Raw genomic sequence first — 16,160 nt, 5'->3', positions numbered from 1 at the left:
GTCCTGTGGCGGGGCTGCAGCCACACCGGGGCCAGAGCAGCGCCCAAAGAAGCACGTTCAGAGCCACGGGATTTGAGCGGCGACGCCGATTTTGGTGTGGTAATTAACGTGGCTCCCTTCCCCAGCCAAATCAGGGAACAAACCCCGGTCCCTGAAGCACTACCAGGAGGCAATAAACAGCGGAACACGGAGCTCGGTGTCAGTAACAACCACGCCGCTCCCAGCCCGCAGCAAGCCCCAGGCTGCGGGGCTGGGAGTAGGCACAGATCCCCCACCCTGAGCACGGCAGTCCCGGAGCCGCATCTGCAGCCACTGGAGGTTCAGCCCTCCACCTTCCCCGCAGGGACAGACCCACGGCTCTGCGGCAGCCCGAGCCCTCTGCGCTCGCCCCGGCGTTACCCAGCCTGACCCCCGAGCCGCTTTGTGCGAAGTGTAACTGTTTCATAAACCGGGAAGCTGAGCAGCACAAACCCCCCCAGACTGGCAAGTCACCACACGCTGCCACCACTACCCGTGCTGGCGTGCCCCGGCACTGGCACAGGAGACACCGGCTCTCAGCAAAGGGTAGACGAGTGCTGTCTGTCCCCACTGCATCTTTCCACAGCACATCCCTAAACTCAAAGGATAGCAACTGTGAGCTGCTTGGTTGATGCCCATCAGGGAAACTGGTGGGGTTTATGCTCGCAGGAAACACTGATGGTCCCAGCTCATCTGGGCTGTCCCCAGCCAGCACTCGCTGGAAAGAACCTTCTGGCACGGTCACCAGACCTGAGGGAGCTGCAATAGCCATCCCTCTGAGAATGCTACTCCACAAGATGGTTTTGGGGTACGTGATGGAAACTTTGCACCAGTGCATACGACACTCAGCCAGAAACTGAAACCCTGTGGTGAGATCACGGCTGCCCGGTGCAGCACGCCACAGCACGGCCCCGGCACTCACCTGTGCTGCTCGAGGGTCTCGTTGTCCGGCAGCTCTGCCCCACACACGCTGCACTGCTCACCCAGGGCTCTGCTCTCCGTCTTCATGCCAGCTGCCAGCTCCCCCAGCTTGCTGAACAGCTCCCGCTGGATGAAGCCCTGGGGCAGCAGCCCGCCATAGGCGCTGAAGTCCATGGAGACGGCCAGGGCCGGCTGCACGTGCAGGGCGGACGCCACAGTGGGCGGCACGCCGAGCACCGGCTCAGTCTTGTGGTTCGGCAGCAGCGAGTAGATGCCCAAGGGCTTCTCTCCCGGGGCAGCGGCGGATGGCTCCGGCCCCAGCGGCAGCCCCTGGCCAGGCTCAGGGGGCGGCTCAGCACCCTCCTCACGGGTGTAGTGCAGTTCACGGGCACTGGTGATGACACTGCTGCGGGTCGGGGTGCCGGGTCCTTCCTTGCCCTTCTCGTCAGGCTTCTCCCCACCGGAGGCGCTGGGCTCGGCTGTCCGGGGGCTGTCATGGCTGGAGGCCTCATCCACCTGCATTGCTTCAGTTTTGACTTCGGCGAGGCCAGAGGGGCGGCTGGTGGTGGCAGAGCGGGAGTCCTCGGGGGCACTGGGTGGCAGGGCGCCCTGCAGCAGGGACTGCCCGATGGTCATTAAGCTGTCCACAGCCGCCTTGGTGGGGCTCATGGAAGAGAGGGAGCAGTAGGATGCGGAGGCAGAGGGGCTCTGCTCAACTGTGGCTGTTGGCAGACTCTGGCTGGCCATGCCAGCGTAGCCACCTTCCTCACCAGTTGGCTTGGAGATGAAGAGGCCCTTGATGTACCTCGACTTCCTCTCCTCCTCCTCCTCAGTGGTGGTGGTGGCACCTCCATCAGCCATGGTGACCTCGGCGTCATTGTCCTCAGAAGCCTGTATAGTCTCCAGGATCTTCAGGCACTGCTCCTCCAAGTACTCTATTTCCAGGATCTCGGCAGCATAGAGCAGGTCATCCAGGTCCTCGACCTTGGCTTGTAGGGTGGCGGTGTACGCGTACTCCAGGATTTGCTGGAACGTCTTTGGCGAGAGGAAGTCCAGGGTGTAGTGCTGGCTGTTGCGGTGGAAGAGAATCTCAAACATCTTGCTGGTGCAGGCCAGCACGGTCCGGTGTGCGTGGAACTCCTGGCTGTCCACCATGATGACCACGTCGCACAGCGTCCCCGCCAGGCGCATCTGGTTGGCTTTGTGCAGCAGCCCGGTGGGGTGGCAGGGGTTCTGCAGCTGGATCAGCCCCATCTTAGTCAGATCCATGGCGTGCCCCAGGCTCGCACATCAGGGTGTCTCGCCCTCGCTCAAATCTGGGACCAGCTTTGTGTGCCGACTATCTGCGAAAACAAAAGGCGGAGGGGGAGAGGAGCAGAGCGGAGCGGGAAAGGAGGAGCGGGAAGGGGAGAGACGAAAGAGAGAGAAAAGAGGAAAAAAAAGAGAAAAAAGGAGGGGAAGAGAAAAAAGCCGGAGGAGAGAAAGGAGAGGAGAAGGGAGCAAGGAGTAGAAGGGAGTGGGGAGGAGAGGGAAGTTAGCCCGCAGCCCAGCAGCGACTCGCCCAAAAGTTTCCGCGCTTCCCGGCGGATCCGCTCCCGGCGGAGCCGCGTCCCCGCCACCGCCGGCCGGGAAAGGCAAGGGAGGGAAGGCAGAGGAAGGTGCGCATCCCCCGCCGCCGCCCGGCTCCAGCTCCCGCCGCCCCGTCCCGCCGGCAGCGCGGCCCCATCAGGTGCGCGGCGAAGCGGCGGAGTCCCAGCCCCGCGGCGGTCCCGGGCCGGGGGACACAGGGGGTCCCGGTGCCGCCCCCCCCTCGCCCGCACTCACGGCGGCCGGCGGCTGCTCCGGCAGTTCGCACTGCCCGCTCTCATCGCCGCCGCCGCCGCTCGCCGCGCCGCGCAGCAAATCACGGCGGCGCCGGCCCCCGGGCCGCCCCGCGCCCGCGTCAGGCCGCCCCCACCCACCCACCACCCACCCAGCCCGGGCAGGCACCCGCCCCCGGCCGGCTGAGTGCGGGCGCCCCCGCCCGGGCCCGCCCCGCGCAGCCCCGCACCTTGCGGGGAGCGGAGCGGCTGGACAGCGCTGCCGACAACAAACATGGAGGAGCCGGAGGCGGCGGCGGGGAGCCCGGCACCCGGAAGGCCGGCGGCACCGGGCACCGGGCAGCGGCACCGGGCACCGGCTCCGGGCACCGGGCAGCGGCACCGGGCACCGGCTCCGGGCACCGGGCAGCGGCACCGGGCACCGGCTCCGGGCACCGGGCAGCGGCACCGGGCACCGGCTCCGGGCCCCGCTGCGAGCGGGGCTGCGCGCCCCGACGGGCTGCGCCCACCGCCGCGCCCGCGCCAGACAAAGCCGCCCCCTCGCCGCGCCTGGGCGGACCCCCGGCCCCGGGGGTGGAGACGGTAAAAACCAACCCCAGAGCCCAGTTTAGGGTCCGGTGGCGGAATCGGACCGGGAGCCGCGGCGGTTGTGACATGATGTGACACCGAGCACGTTGTCGCCCCGACGAAGCTGCTTTTTCTTTCCCCCTCCGCTATAAAATACTGACGCCGTGACGGCACCACTTGTATAGAGGGATGCGGCGGGTGCCCGCACCCCAGGACGGGCCATAGGGGCTTTGCCACAAGGGGCGGCTTCGGGAAGGGAGCGAAACACACGGGGAGACGCCGGCCCCACCGTGACACCGACAACAGCACTGGGCACCGGCAGCGGGCCACGCTCCGAGGCAGCGCTGTGTGCCCGGAGCATCCTCGAGCGAGGACGGGCGTGTGCCTCAGCTCCTGCCCACGCTGAGCGCACCGAGGGACCTGTGTCACCCCGGAGAGCGGCAGGGTGGCAGCCACACAGCTCTCCCTTCTTCCCTTCCTCCCTGCTGCACCCGTGGCACAACACAGCCAGCGCAGGGCCCGGTATCGTCAGCTAAAACAACAAACACGGACGGCATTAGTACAAAGATACCCTTGGGGTAAAGCAGCGCAAATGTAATCTAAGGAGAACGTTATGGGGAAGTGTGTTTATAATTATAATGGGATTTAATGTACTTTGGGACCAGATGATAGCAGTCATTTAACGAGAACAGCCTAATAACGGAGGCCTCACGATGCACGGCGGCGCTGCGCGGGTTATTAGACGCGTGTGATAACACCAAGCTCGCCCTACTATAGTTAAGGGTAAGGCATCAGCTTACTCCTATTTTTTCGGGGGTTATAACTCTGCTGCTGTAATTGGCAGAGAGCAGGGACGCACCGCACAGGCAGCCAGTGTGCCTGCAGGATGGGCTTTTTAATTGTCTCAAACTGCTTGAGTTCCTCCCTCTTCCAGACTTTAAAATCCAAACAGCTGAGAGGAGGAACTAGTGAGACGCTGTGGTTTCAGGTGTTTGTTTACCCTTCTCTAACTTTTAAAAGGCTTGATTTCAGGACTGAAATTTTGCAGGCAGTTAGGGGTATGTTTTTAGTGTAACTCACATGAAATTAAGCTGCGTGAGTCCCATTAGCAATAATGGAAATCCCACGGCTAAATTCCCAGGCAGCATCCTGAAAATTAACCCCCCCAGTCCTTCCTGTCAACTGGTGCGTTGCACTTTTTGTTGCTCCTCTAATACATATAGTAAAAGCTACTGAATTGTTTAAGACGCCAACTTCCCACAGCCACCATTTACCAAAGGCAGAGACCAGCTTGGTGACCCTGACCAGGGACACCCCACATACCCCGCAGTGGGGCTGCCCAGCACTGGCAGCCCACAGATGAGGCCCACAGAGATGCTTGGAAAGCTACAGCCATGGCCTTCAGGGTCATTTCCCCGTGTCCTGGCATGGGAGTCAATCCCTTGTCACTCCTCCCTGGTACCTTCCATTTCCCTCCCATGTCTCCCCATCAGTTTCCAATTTATTTACTTTTCTGATCTTAATCCCCACCTTGTAGTGTAACGTGTTTATTAGAAAGGCACCAGCAGCTAAATGAAGCCAAGCTGGGCTCTGTGTTAAGTAGCAGTCACGCCCAAGTGCCTCTCCATGTGCCATTACTCCGAGTGATTGAGGCAATTTCTTCCTCCGCCACGAGTTTCACTTGTAAATCTCTCAACCAGATACGGTGCAATGATGTGCTGCCTGGTGCGATTATTATTAACCTCCAGCATTAAACCCCTGAGTCGGTGGTTCCTCGGGAAGGGCTTTCTGCATGAGGACCAGGCAAAGCATGGACATCCTTCCCAGGAAAATGAGGGATCCATTCAGATCCACTTCCAGCCCTCAGCCTGATCATTTACTTGGACAGGGAGTCATGAACATTTACTTCCCCAGTGGAAATATCCTGGCCAGCAGCACCAGCACAGTAAGAAAGTAAATTCCTTGTTCAGGAGGCTTAGCCCACAAAAAACATCCTGGAAGACAACTTCAGCCAGAAGGTGCCCCAGCATCACCTATCCTGTATGAATGGAAAGGGAAGAGGAGTGCCTCCTCTCCATCACGCCCAAAACAACAGAGCTTCCTCCACTCTGCAGACAAATGCCCAATTCCATCACACACGCTCCTCCAGCGCTGTTAGACACAATCTCCCCATTCCACCCCAGAGAGGCATGCAAGGACACAGCTCCGACTTCTCTGGCTTGCTAGGCCCTGACTTCAGCCCACCCCAGCTCTGCCCCCTGGACCTGTTCTCCCTGCTCCTGCAGACAGCCAGTTCCCTACAGGGCGAGAGACAGGCACATTCCCATGTTTTCCTAGGAGTAGCTAAATTTTGCTTTTGATGTGTTTGGAGTTTTCCAGTATACTGAGTTTTCCAGTGCTGCTGAAATGGAATTATGAAACACTGGAGCAAAGATGCTGTGCAAAATAAGATCTGTTTCAAATTCAGCTAAAAATCTGTGACTTTTAAAAACTGATTTTTGATCTCAGCCCAGACCTGGAGGAAAGTTCACAGCTCCTGATCCCCTGTGTGCACACTACCAGGGGCAGGATTTCTCCAGGCACATTAGCTTTGCTGGGAGCCAGGGCAGAGCGTGCTGCTTTGGCGCGCGGCAAGCTGACAGCTTATGAAAAGATGATTAAATGTGTTAGACTTTATTAAAAAAAAAGCCTAAACGCACAAAGCTGTTTGCAAGGGGGAGGATGGAAGCCCCGGGAAAGCTGCTCAGTGTGCAGCCACGGTGCATTAAGCTCCCTCTGAACCCCACTGATTAGCACCAGGCTCCGTCCGAGCACGCTGACACCGGACCCCCGTGTGTTGTGGCAGCCTGGGGGAGTGGAGGGGCCAGGAACAGGCCCCTCATTGTGCCCCTGCTGCACGAGGGGAACCTGAGAGTCAAACCAAGGACGCAACTGGATCGGGGGCTGTGGCACGGGGTGGTGGGATACAGGTTATCCACATCGCAGTTGATCCCAAAGTAAGTTACTGCTGGAGCTTGGCTGTAGCCAGCCCAGGGGCTGCCCACTGCCGTGGGAAAGGAGAACACACACAGCCTGCGAGTTTGGATGGAGCTGGCTGGACACGTGTGGACTGTCACACTGCAGAATCCCCTGTCTGCCCTTCCCCACACGCCTGCTTGTCAAGCTCCCAGCCCTGCTGGATGTGGGATGCCACCTGGCCACGCTGGAGCACGCGACAGAGGCACGGCAGCAGTGACGAGGATCATCACGTCCCCGCCACGTGAGCAAGTGGCCAGTGTGCCACTGCACACATCCACACGGCCCCCAACGAGCCCGCTGCACACAGGGGTCTCTGCACAAAAATCCTCCCTGCTTATGAGCACTGCTCCCAGTTACAACTTTGCTCGCACCCAGGCACGATGGAATCAGTGCCATCCCACGGAAGGAGTGGATCAGTGTCCCTCTGGGACTGCTGAGGGGTGGGTTGTGACGCACAGAACACAAGTGCCAGGAGATACGTGCAGCTCATGGGTTTCCAGGAGCTTTGTCCCTCCATCCTCCCCCCTCCCCATGCCAGGTTATGGATGCTGCAGCCCTAAGACAATGAGGCTAATTAGTGGCTTAGGGCCCTGAGCCTGCCAGGGCTGGAGGATGAGCTGAGCGGTGACTCAGGAGGGCGGCAGCCCGGGCCAGCCTTCCCACATTCCTCCCCTAAATCCCCCACACAAAGGGGAATTTAGCCACAGTGACTCAGCGAAGGAGCACAAACTTTACAGCCCGGCTTCAAGTGCCATGTTTATGTATTCCCCCCAGTAACACACTGCTGGGCTTGTAATTAAATAAAAATGTCTCCCTCTAGCAGGCTGTGACCCAACCATCAGTACAGGACCTATTTTTAGTGTTACCCTTGGTATGTATTCGAGAGAGCTCGAGCCAGAGGTAGCAACTTCTGAAGCTCTAATAAGTGGGAGGGGGTTTGCCTTGTTTAATTTACTGTGTAATTATTTTTCCTCGTTTTCTCTTCTCTTAACCTGACATACTTGACGTCTTGCATGGGACAAGGAAAGAGATGTGCCGAGGCATTAAATGTCAGCCCCGACTTTATGGTGCTGTGGAGGCTGCGTGTGTGTTCAGTAAAGTTCATCCCAGAAAAAAGTCCTTTAAATAGAGCAGAATCTACACCAGGACCTCAGCAAAGCACCTCTGGGGGCTTGTTCTGCCTCCCAAAACAGGGGATACTCTAGTGAGGGACTGTGCTCCAGTTTCATCCTGCTTTCCCTGCCTACCTTTGGTTTTGACTCTCCTCAGGATGGATACAGCACTGGGAAGGAGATGTTTTAGTCTGTCCACACACCATTCATACAGGTTGGTCCCCTGAGGAGTGGGGCACCTCCACCCAGGGCTGTTCCTTCTCCAGGAGGATCAGAGCCAAGGTCTGACACTAATAAGAATTCCAGGTGAGTTAAATACTCATGGCATGCTTTTCAGAGCACAAGATCAACAATTAAAACTCCCTTCCTTTAACAGGATGGTTTCTAAGAGTCCCTGAATGGCTTTAGAGTTCAAAAACAAAAAGTCATCCAGCACCACAAGCAGCACCCTCAGTCCCACTGGAAGCAGCCAGTTGTGCCCTGATGATGCTCAAATTCATTTGCTGGAGGGAGCAAGCCACATCCTGAATCCCAGTCACTCAGTAAATACCTCCAGCCCTATTTCCATCTCTCCTCTCTAGCAGTACTCCATATTTCCAGCTGCACAGTTCTCTGCTCTCCCTTTCCAGGGGAGATGATATTTACATGTATTTATGCACTCTGTGTGTGCACAGAGAACATGTTACTGCTTCTGACAGGGCAAACAAAACCCCACACTCATGGAAGAGTTTCTCCCTCCTCTTTTCCCTGCTCTTAACATATCTCTGCATTAAATATTCACACAAAATGCCTTCACAGCTGGGGAAACTTCTGCCAAAGGGGCTCCTCCTCCTCCTTCCCTTTCTTGCACCAGGACAAAAAGATCGAGTGGCTGCATCACACATGGCACAGACCTCATTTCTGAGATGCTTGAGCTGCATAATGATGGTATTTTAGGCTCAGATTAAATTCCTGTTCATCTCTTCCATCATTCCCAACAGCCCTCTAAACTGTACCACTCCTGAATGTACAAGAGGCAGAACGAAGTCTAAGGCTAAATGTTTTGGTCTAGGTTCAAGGTTAGATATTAACTGATTTTATTTTCTTAATAATTGCCAGAAGATACAATAAAGCCCTGGTATCTTATCTGGTCACAGATTCCTCAGTGACCAAATCAGATAACATTGGTGCAGCAAGGCAGCTCACAATCTGCCCTTTCAGGGTGGATATTGATGAATCCTTCCCAAAGGTCATGAGGAATTGGTGTATTCCAGCCTGGTCACAGCACACACATCCATCCCTACACGCCCCATGGACACAGCAGCCTTCACATTCGTGAGCTGGGGTCAGCCCTGGGAGCAGGAGGTGAGTGTGGCCAGGGCTCCAGTGCCCTTGGACCCTGCAGTGTTCATGCTGGAGGGAGTTTGGCAGGGTCCCCCTTCGGCCAGGGCACATTCCTAGCTGGAACAGCTCGATCAGCCTCCCAGGAATGAAAGTAAACACTCCTGCAAAGTCATTCCTGGATAAGACCTATCTGCCCAGGGCCAGAGGCTCCACGTGTCCCTGCCAGTGGCCGGGGATGCAAACAGGGGGAGGCAGCAGAGTGTGTGACACGGCTGTCACTGGGGGTGCAGCTGCTCCCACCACCCCCCAGCTCCTCTGCAGGTGTTAATTCCCCTTTGGAACCCAGGCCATTCTTTCTCACTGGTGTGCCTCTCCCTCCACTGCTTCTGCTGCCTCAGGTGCTGTGCCCTTTGGTTGGGAAATGCCAATTCCACCACAAATGGACCAGAATTCCATTTCTCTCTGCCATTTTGAAAAACAGTTTTCCATTCACAAAGAATTCCCCATGAAAGGCTCAGTGTTGGAGCACTGGCATCACCATGCTACATACAAAACTGGCTACAGCATCACCAGATGGCCGAGGATCCTTGCAGCTGTGCAGAGGGACCGACAGGGCAGGCAGGGAGCAAAACTGCTTGGGGAGGTGGAGTGAGACACTCTAGCCCCTTTTGAGGGGGCACATTTTGAAATGCCTCTTCAAGGGACCTGAAGGGGAAAAAAACCCAAATCACGACTCTCATGAGAAAGGTAATTAGCTGAAAGGAGGATGTGGAATAGTGCAAACTCAAAGGTACTGGTGATAGAGGAGCTGGCAGATTCTGTAGAGAGGCACTGAGGGCAGCAGGAAGGGGATTTACTGTGACTGGGGGGACACAGTTTCATCTTTGGCCACACCTGTCCTCCCTTGGAGCACTGCTGTCCTCAGGACCAGACCAGGTCTGACCATATTACAGCACTGTGTGCCATCCACTGCCATAGAACACAAAACAGAGGGGCTCCCCAAGAAATGGCTGTAACCCCAGTGGGGAGCAATGCTGTGTGAACTGGCAGGTAGAATACTTTATCCACATTGCTTGAGAGTTCAGCTGAGGTGATGAGAAATAATCCCAGCTGGCATTAAAGCCTGGGAGTTTTGCAGCAATACAGCTTTTTGTCACATCTCTCCCTGGGAAGAGCAGTTCCAGCAGGACACAGGCAGCTCTGGAGTGGGCACTGATAGAGCAGGACAAAATGAAGTTGCTGCACACAGGCTGAGCCTGGCGCCAGCCAAACACCTAACTGCCACCACCGCCCAAAGAAAGAGCAGTTGGTCTGTACACCAAAGCATTTTGAAGTGATCATCACCACGGCAGTTATCCAAGAGCTGCTCCAGCCTCACCACTGGCTACTCTGACCCATCCAATTGCTGGCAGCAAACCAGGGAGCTGGCACTGTGCAACTGCAGCTACCTGGGCTACCTGTGCACAGACCACCAGAGCCCAGGTGCAGGAGCCCAGAGCCATTCCTCAGCTCACTTGCTGGAAGAATTGTCCTCCTGCAAATCAGAAAACTGACTCAGGAATCAATGAAGAGCAGGATCCAGGAAACAACCTCACCTAGGCACCAAGTGAGCATTGCCTAGGAAATTTGGCAGCAGTGCTACTTGTGCCTCAGACTCATCTTTCTGGCCCATTTCTGGAAATTCAGAGGTTGTCAAGGGATACTGTAATAGGATCACAAAGTCTGGTTTAATCTGTGCTTTCAGTATTTAAGTTGCACTTTGCCAAAATCACCCTTTGGATATGTTTATTCTAGGAGAACCCACTCACAAAACAGGAATGGAGAAGTACCTTTTCCTTGTTGGCCACACAGTACCCAAGAGAAGACAGTCCAAGTCCCTGTGACCTGAAATGATGTCCCTGGCTCTCGTAATCCTAATCCTGCTGAAAATAGGAACTGAGCGTGGCATACCCAGTGTAGCACTCACAGCATGGGCTGTAACAGATCCTGATCTCCTCCCAAGAGCACTAAACTAACTCCAGCCAGGATTTTCCCCTTTTCAGGGTCAGAACGCTTGACTTCATGTTCTGTCATTGGGGCCCCAACGAGCTGTTTCTGCTGGGGAAGCTTCACCCCCTACAAACACAGATAGACACTGTCTCTTCTGCAGAGTAGCAATCGATGCTGTACCCTCCCTGGCACACTGCAGTGCCCAGTGCTGAGGTTTGGACACTAGGAAAGGATGGTGCTGGATGATTAATCCTGCCCCCAGGAGCTGCATGCACCAAAGAGCCGGTGCCATCAGAAGAAATAAAAGTCAAGAGGCGTAAAAGCAGCACTGTTAGTTGGAGGTGGGTCCTTCCTGTTGGTGCTCCAACACTGTCCGTGCTCAGAGAGAGTGAGGGGAAGGAAAGGAGATGAGTGAGCACGCTGCCTGCTGCAAATATTGACAGAACCATTATGGGCATGTATAAAACTCCCATTTGCGTGATGCAAGTGGGATAGTCTTTGAATACTTCTGTCTCGAGGAATTCTTTATTTTGCCATAGAAGAAAAATGTTTTCATATTCTCTCCTGCCGTGCAGACCTGCAGCCCGGCGAGCCCTTTTGCCCTTGAGAGCCATAACATTATTTGTTAACATCTTTATGATGCCAAATGGTCTGTGCTAGAACGGGTGCCATTCTTTAGCTGGGAAACCATATGGCATGCCGAGTAATAAATAAGGTATTGTGATAGTTAATGAACCTAATTGCCAGCAAAGGCTTTAATACAGGGAATGTGCTGCTGAGAATTTAGCACCACATTAGAGATGCAGCAGAGCTCCTCTGACTTCTGAGGCTTAATTTAAGTTCTATATTGCAAACTCCAGAAAATAATTCCAAACCCTCCTGCTGGAAAAGCAACCTGCTGGTAGACTGTGATTATACTGAATTACTAAAATCGCAATCAATTTTATACACTCTGTTAACCCTTGCTGGGGAACTTGGCTCTCCAGGAGTGTAGGGGATGCTACTCTGAAGGGGTACCAGAGCCAAGTGAGTTGGAGCATCCTGGTCATCATCCTCACCAAGACTGGCCCCATCCCCTGGCATCTCCCTCTTCTGGAAAACATCCCTTTCCCCAGCCCATCAGCCTGCCAGCCCATCAGCCTGCCAGCTAAGCTGACTGTGGGCAAAGGTGGGAGGAGAAGCCACAGTTGAGAATGGTCACCACTATTTCTCTGTGACCAACCAAATAACTGCTGTTCCCACGTCATGGTGACACAGCATGGCAGAAACTGCTGGTGCTGCCACTGCCTAGTGGCTCCCAGGAAATGCTCCTGTGGGCAGAGCAGCTTAAGCAAACCTAAAAACACAGTTAAACTTGCTTTTACTCGCTCAGCCCTCAGAGCAGGGAGAGCTCATCTGGCCTAACAGAATCCCTGGCACTGCTACAGACTGTGAATGTGACCACAAGACCCCCTTCAGTCCAGAACACCCTGGGATGACCCACACCTGCAGAGATGTCAAAATGCCTCCCTTACATCTGGGGTGGAGAGGCCACTGGTCCTTCATGGTGCCTTTTAAAGCAGCAAGAGGGATGTAGAGCACCAAGTATTCCCTATAACGCTGCTGTACAGCACATAGAAACCCGCAGAAAGACAAGGAGGATATACTGCTGTTGGAAGGACTACTTTCAAAACCTGCAGCAATCCTAGTTGCAAACGTGGAGCTGCTATCCCATGGAGAGAGGATGTCCCTTGCCACAAGTCAGAGCTGTGCTGCAGCTCCAAAGTGCTCATCAGCATTGGAAACCTCTGCTCAGACTCTGCACATCATCCCCTGAAACAGCCTCTTTCTGCAGGAAAAGGTGTCCCTGGCTGGCAGCCCCTTGTAGGGACTCATCCTTCCCCAGAGGCCACTGGCTCCACAGGGAGACGCACGGAGCGCTCGGAGAAGAGCAGCGCCGCTCCTCCAGCACCTCTGGAGGGGGCAGAGCAGGTTATTGGTTTCTTCCCGTGTCTGATTGCGCTCGGCTGCCCTGCAGTCACGTCCTCCCGCTGCCGGCGGGCAGCCCGCCTCTGCCAGGCGGCGACATCCCGGCTGGAGGCAGCGGCGGGGGAGGACAGGAAGGTTCCCTGGTGGGGCTGCCCCTCTCCATATCCCTTAGCACCAGCTGCAGCGGGGTCCTTGGCCGCCTGTGGACCTCTCCTGCCCCGGGCTTCGGGCAGGTGGCACAGGCTCCGTGCGTGCCACGGGGACACGAGTCAGGGCAGGGGGTGGCCAGGGCCAGTGCACAACAGCAGCGTGGAACGGGCGGAGCAGCGAGATAAAGAGCAGCGCAGGGCGGATTTAATACTGTACATAAATACACTTTACAATCTGGGGAAGGCTCAGTGCTAAGAGGAAGCCATTGGAATATTTTATCGTGATGCAGATCGAGTGAAAAGACTGTGAATAAATAAAAGGGAAGATAATTATTTGATGGAGTTCTCTTAGGATATGCCACAGCGGGGAATACTTACAGAGAATACATATTACTAGAGAGACTCAGCTATTCAAGCATCAAACCAACCTATAAATTGTCAGAGGAGAAAATTGGAGGAGAGGAATGGATGGGGGTTTGGGCACCGGTCTCATCAGTAACACCGGGTTGCTCTTTCCACCTTCCCCATCGCAATTCCCCCTGCCCGAGGAGTCATAGCCCTGAAAAAGGGAAGGCAGCCTCCAATAAATGTCTCTCAGGAATTACGGCCGAGCCACTACAGTACGGAGATGGTGTCGTTTATCTCCCCGCCATCTGCACGGGCTGCTCGGGCCGGGGCGCAGCCGCCTGCTCCCTGCTCTCGTCTCTGCCGCCCTTCTGCGGGGCGAGGAGACTCGTCAGCAGAGCCCAGAGCGGCTGTGAACGGTCCAGCCCCTCCAGGCACCACGCTCCTGTGTCTGACCACATCCTCCAAGGCTGACATTCAACCTCGTCCCCATTTTGGGGGAACCCCCGCATGGGAATGAGCTCCCAGCTCCAGGAGCATTCCCACGGGACATTTCCCAGAACCTTCGCCCTTGAGCTGACAGACAACTGTCGAGTCCCTTGACCTCGCTTGAGCCCCTTGAGCTCCCCGATGCCACGACCCCACTTCTCGTCCGCTCCCAAGCCAAGGCTCTCCAAAACCCGCGCTTTGCCAAGCCTGACCATGCTGCGCACTCTGGCAGCTCTGCTCGGAGCGATCCTCCCCGTTTCGGGGAGAGCAGCAGCGTTTCCCTGAGGTCAGAGTGCTTCCTAGAGGCGAGCGAGAGCCCGGCGCTCCCGCCGCCACGGCTCGCAGCAGCCCTGCTGCCCGCTCCCCGGTCACAGTCCCTCGGGAATTCCGTGAAGACGGCACAGACAAAACCGAAACCGTGCTGATAACAATGTCCGCGGACTACAGCTTGTTGTACAGCTTGTTTAATACGGTACCACTCCTGTACTTGTTTTCCCCCACTGTTTTTGGCCCTGTTCCCTACCAAAGCACCCCACAGCCATACTCCCCTCCTGCACTGCGCCAGCTCTCCCTCCTGGAGGCACGGGGACAGAAGCCAAGGAACACCGCACTTCCCACCAGCATCTCCTCCTGCCCCACTCCTGGCACCAGGACCAGGGCAGTGCAAACTGTTTACACCCCTTCCTGACGGGGCTGATGTCATTAGCTCTGAACATCTCTCGTCTCTCTGGGATTGAATGAAACCTTCGGTTCCTTTATGGGGATGATGTAAGCAACAGCCCGCAGTTCAAAGAGGCAGCCTCAGGTAATTAGCAGAGGCGCTCATTATTTTAAGCAAGACTCGCCACTGCCTTCAGAGCCCTGAAGAGGAGCAAAGCTGGTCTCCAGCACGGGCTACCTTTAAGGCTGGCTCAGACAACTCAATCAAAGGCAGCCTGACAGTGGCAGGTCTCCCTCCCTCTGCCTGCCAGAACGGAATTGCTCAGTCACCTGCACCCAGAATAGGACTTTGTCCCTTTTCCTGTCATTAATTTATTGCCTGTGGATTAGTGGGGCCCCAGAGACGTAGAGAGCCCACCTGTTCCCTCGCCTGGCTCTGACATTTGGAGCCTCGTCGGCAGGTACCGGCGCTGGCAAATGGTCCCATAAACCATCCACCAAGGCGGCGCTGGCAGCGAGTGCCCGCCCTGCTCAGCTCCTCCGGCAGCCGGGGGCCGAGGGGGGCTCCCGGCCTGCGGGCACGGACAGCGGCGGCCAAGGCTTTTTAAAAGAGATCTTATATTTCCCCGGCAAAGCAGCTTTAATGCAGCGGTGGGATGCCCAAAGAGACGAGACAAAGCACCCCGCTTTTGGCGACGGGGCAGGGCACACGCAGGGCAGGATAAACAGCAGCCCCCACCCTGTGTCACCCTTTCAGCAGAGGTCTTTCTTACACCAGTATCGCTCCATTTACCCCAAATGCGCTGCGCTGCCATAATCGCTGGCATTCTGGACTCCAAACAAATCGGCCCTAAATGCTTTTCTGTTTTGTTAAAAGGGGACGGGAGGAGGGCGGTTTTGAAGCTGCCATCACTGTAATGCAAGGAAATTACCATGTAGGACGAAGGGGTCTGAAAGCTGCACTTAATATCCCACACCTTTCCAAATGCTTTGTGTCATGACAGTCCCAGAGTAAGGGCGGCTGGCTGGGGTCTTCAGCAGGAGCCCCACTCCTCCCCTCAGGCCAGCACCAGCGCAGGGGTGCCAAGTGCTCTGTCCTCTTCCCGGAGCCCCGGCAGGACCAGCAGCACACAGAACCCTGCTCTGCTGAAGGACAAAGGCACTTGGTGCCCACAAACCTGCCTGGCTCCGTCCATGGACACCTGAGCCTGTGTCGAGCACAGCACACCTCCAAAGTGTTCCAAAAAACGGGCAGTAGGTAAAAGAGCTCCTCAATGTTCCCATGGAAATAAAAACTACACGGTGGTCAGAAACAACACATACATGTCAGACCTAAACCCACAGGAACCTCAACATTCAAACCTCTTTGTTTGTTCCTCTTAGTACAGGGAGAGCAGAGAGACTACACGCTAATCATGGCAAAAGGAAGTTTTTTACAAAAACAATCCATAGGAGAGGAAACACTGCAGCTAAGACATCCTTTGCTCCACAATGGCAGTGCCCGAAGCTACCCCGGCACAGAACCCCAGCTCACACTGAGCTCTCCACAGTCACCTTCCACACCTCCAGAGCCACAGAGATGGTGCTGGAGTGCCCTGGCTGAGTGACCTGCTGCTCTTCCACAGAGCTCTGCACCTTCAGGTAGAGGAGACACAGAGGCTTGGGATGAATCACACCACAAAATGTAGGCAACGTCCCATTAATGGCACCACTCTGAGGCACTGCAGCTCCTAGTCAAGTACAGGGAGCTGGAAGCCATATTTATGAGTGAGATATATCCG

General features: G+C 55.8%; 1 protein-coding gene across 3 annotated transcripts in view; it reads right to left on the bottom strand.

Moving 5' to 3' along the window:
* The window catches only part of ZBTB16 (zinc finger and BTB domain containing 16), a 54,166-nt gene extending 51,323 nt beyond the window's left edge, over positions 1–2,843 (bottom strand). The window contains exons 1-2 of one of the 3 annotated variants that reach the window (XM_066334902.1): positions 2,764–2,843; positions 941–2,278 (exon numbers count right to left, since the gene is read on the bottom strand). In XM_066334902.1, coding sequence (XP_066190999.1) covers positions 941–2,208 — 1,268 coding nt within the window. In that variant the 5' untranslated portion in view covers positions 2,209–2,278; positions 2,764–2,843. Of the gene's footprint in view, positions 1–940; positions 2,623–2,763 lie in introns of those variants that run through there. The other 2 variants (XM_066334901.1, XM_066334904.1) reach the window with 2 other exon arrangements.
* Positions 2,844–16,160: the final 13,317 nt, after the last annotated feature.

This window comes from Sylvia atricapilla, chromosome 23 (assembly GCF_009819655.1).
Source record: "Sylvia atricapilla isolate bSylAtr1 chromosome 23, bSylAtr1.pri, whole genome shotgun sequence".
Classification (NCBI taxonomy): Eukaryota; Metazoa; Chordata; class Aves; order Passeriformes; family Sylviidae; genus Sylvia; species Sylvia atricapilla.
The sequence above is the reverse complement of the archived record's forward strand: the minus strand, read 5'-3'. Positions and strand labels throughout refer to the sequence as shown.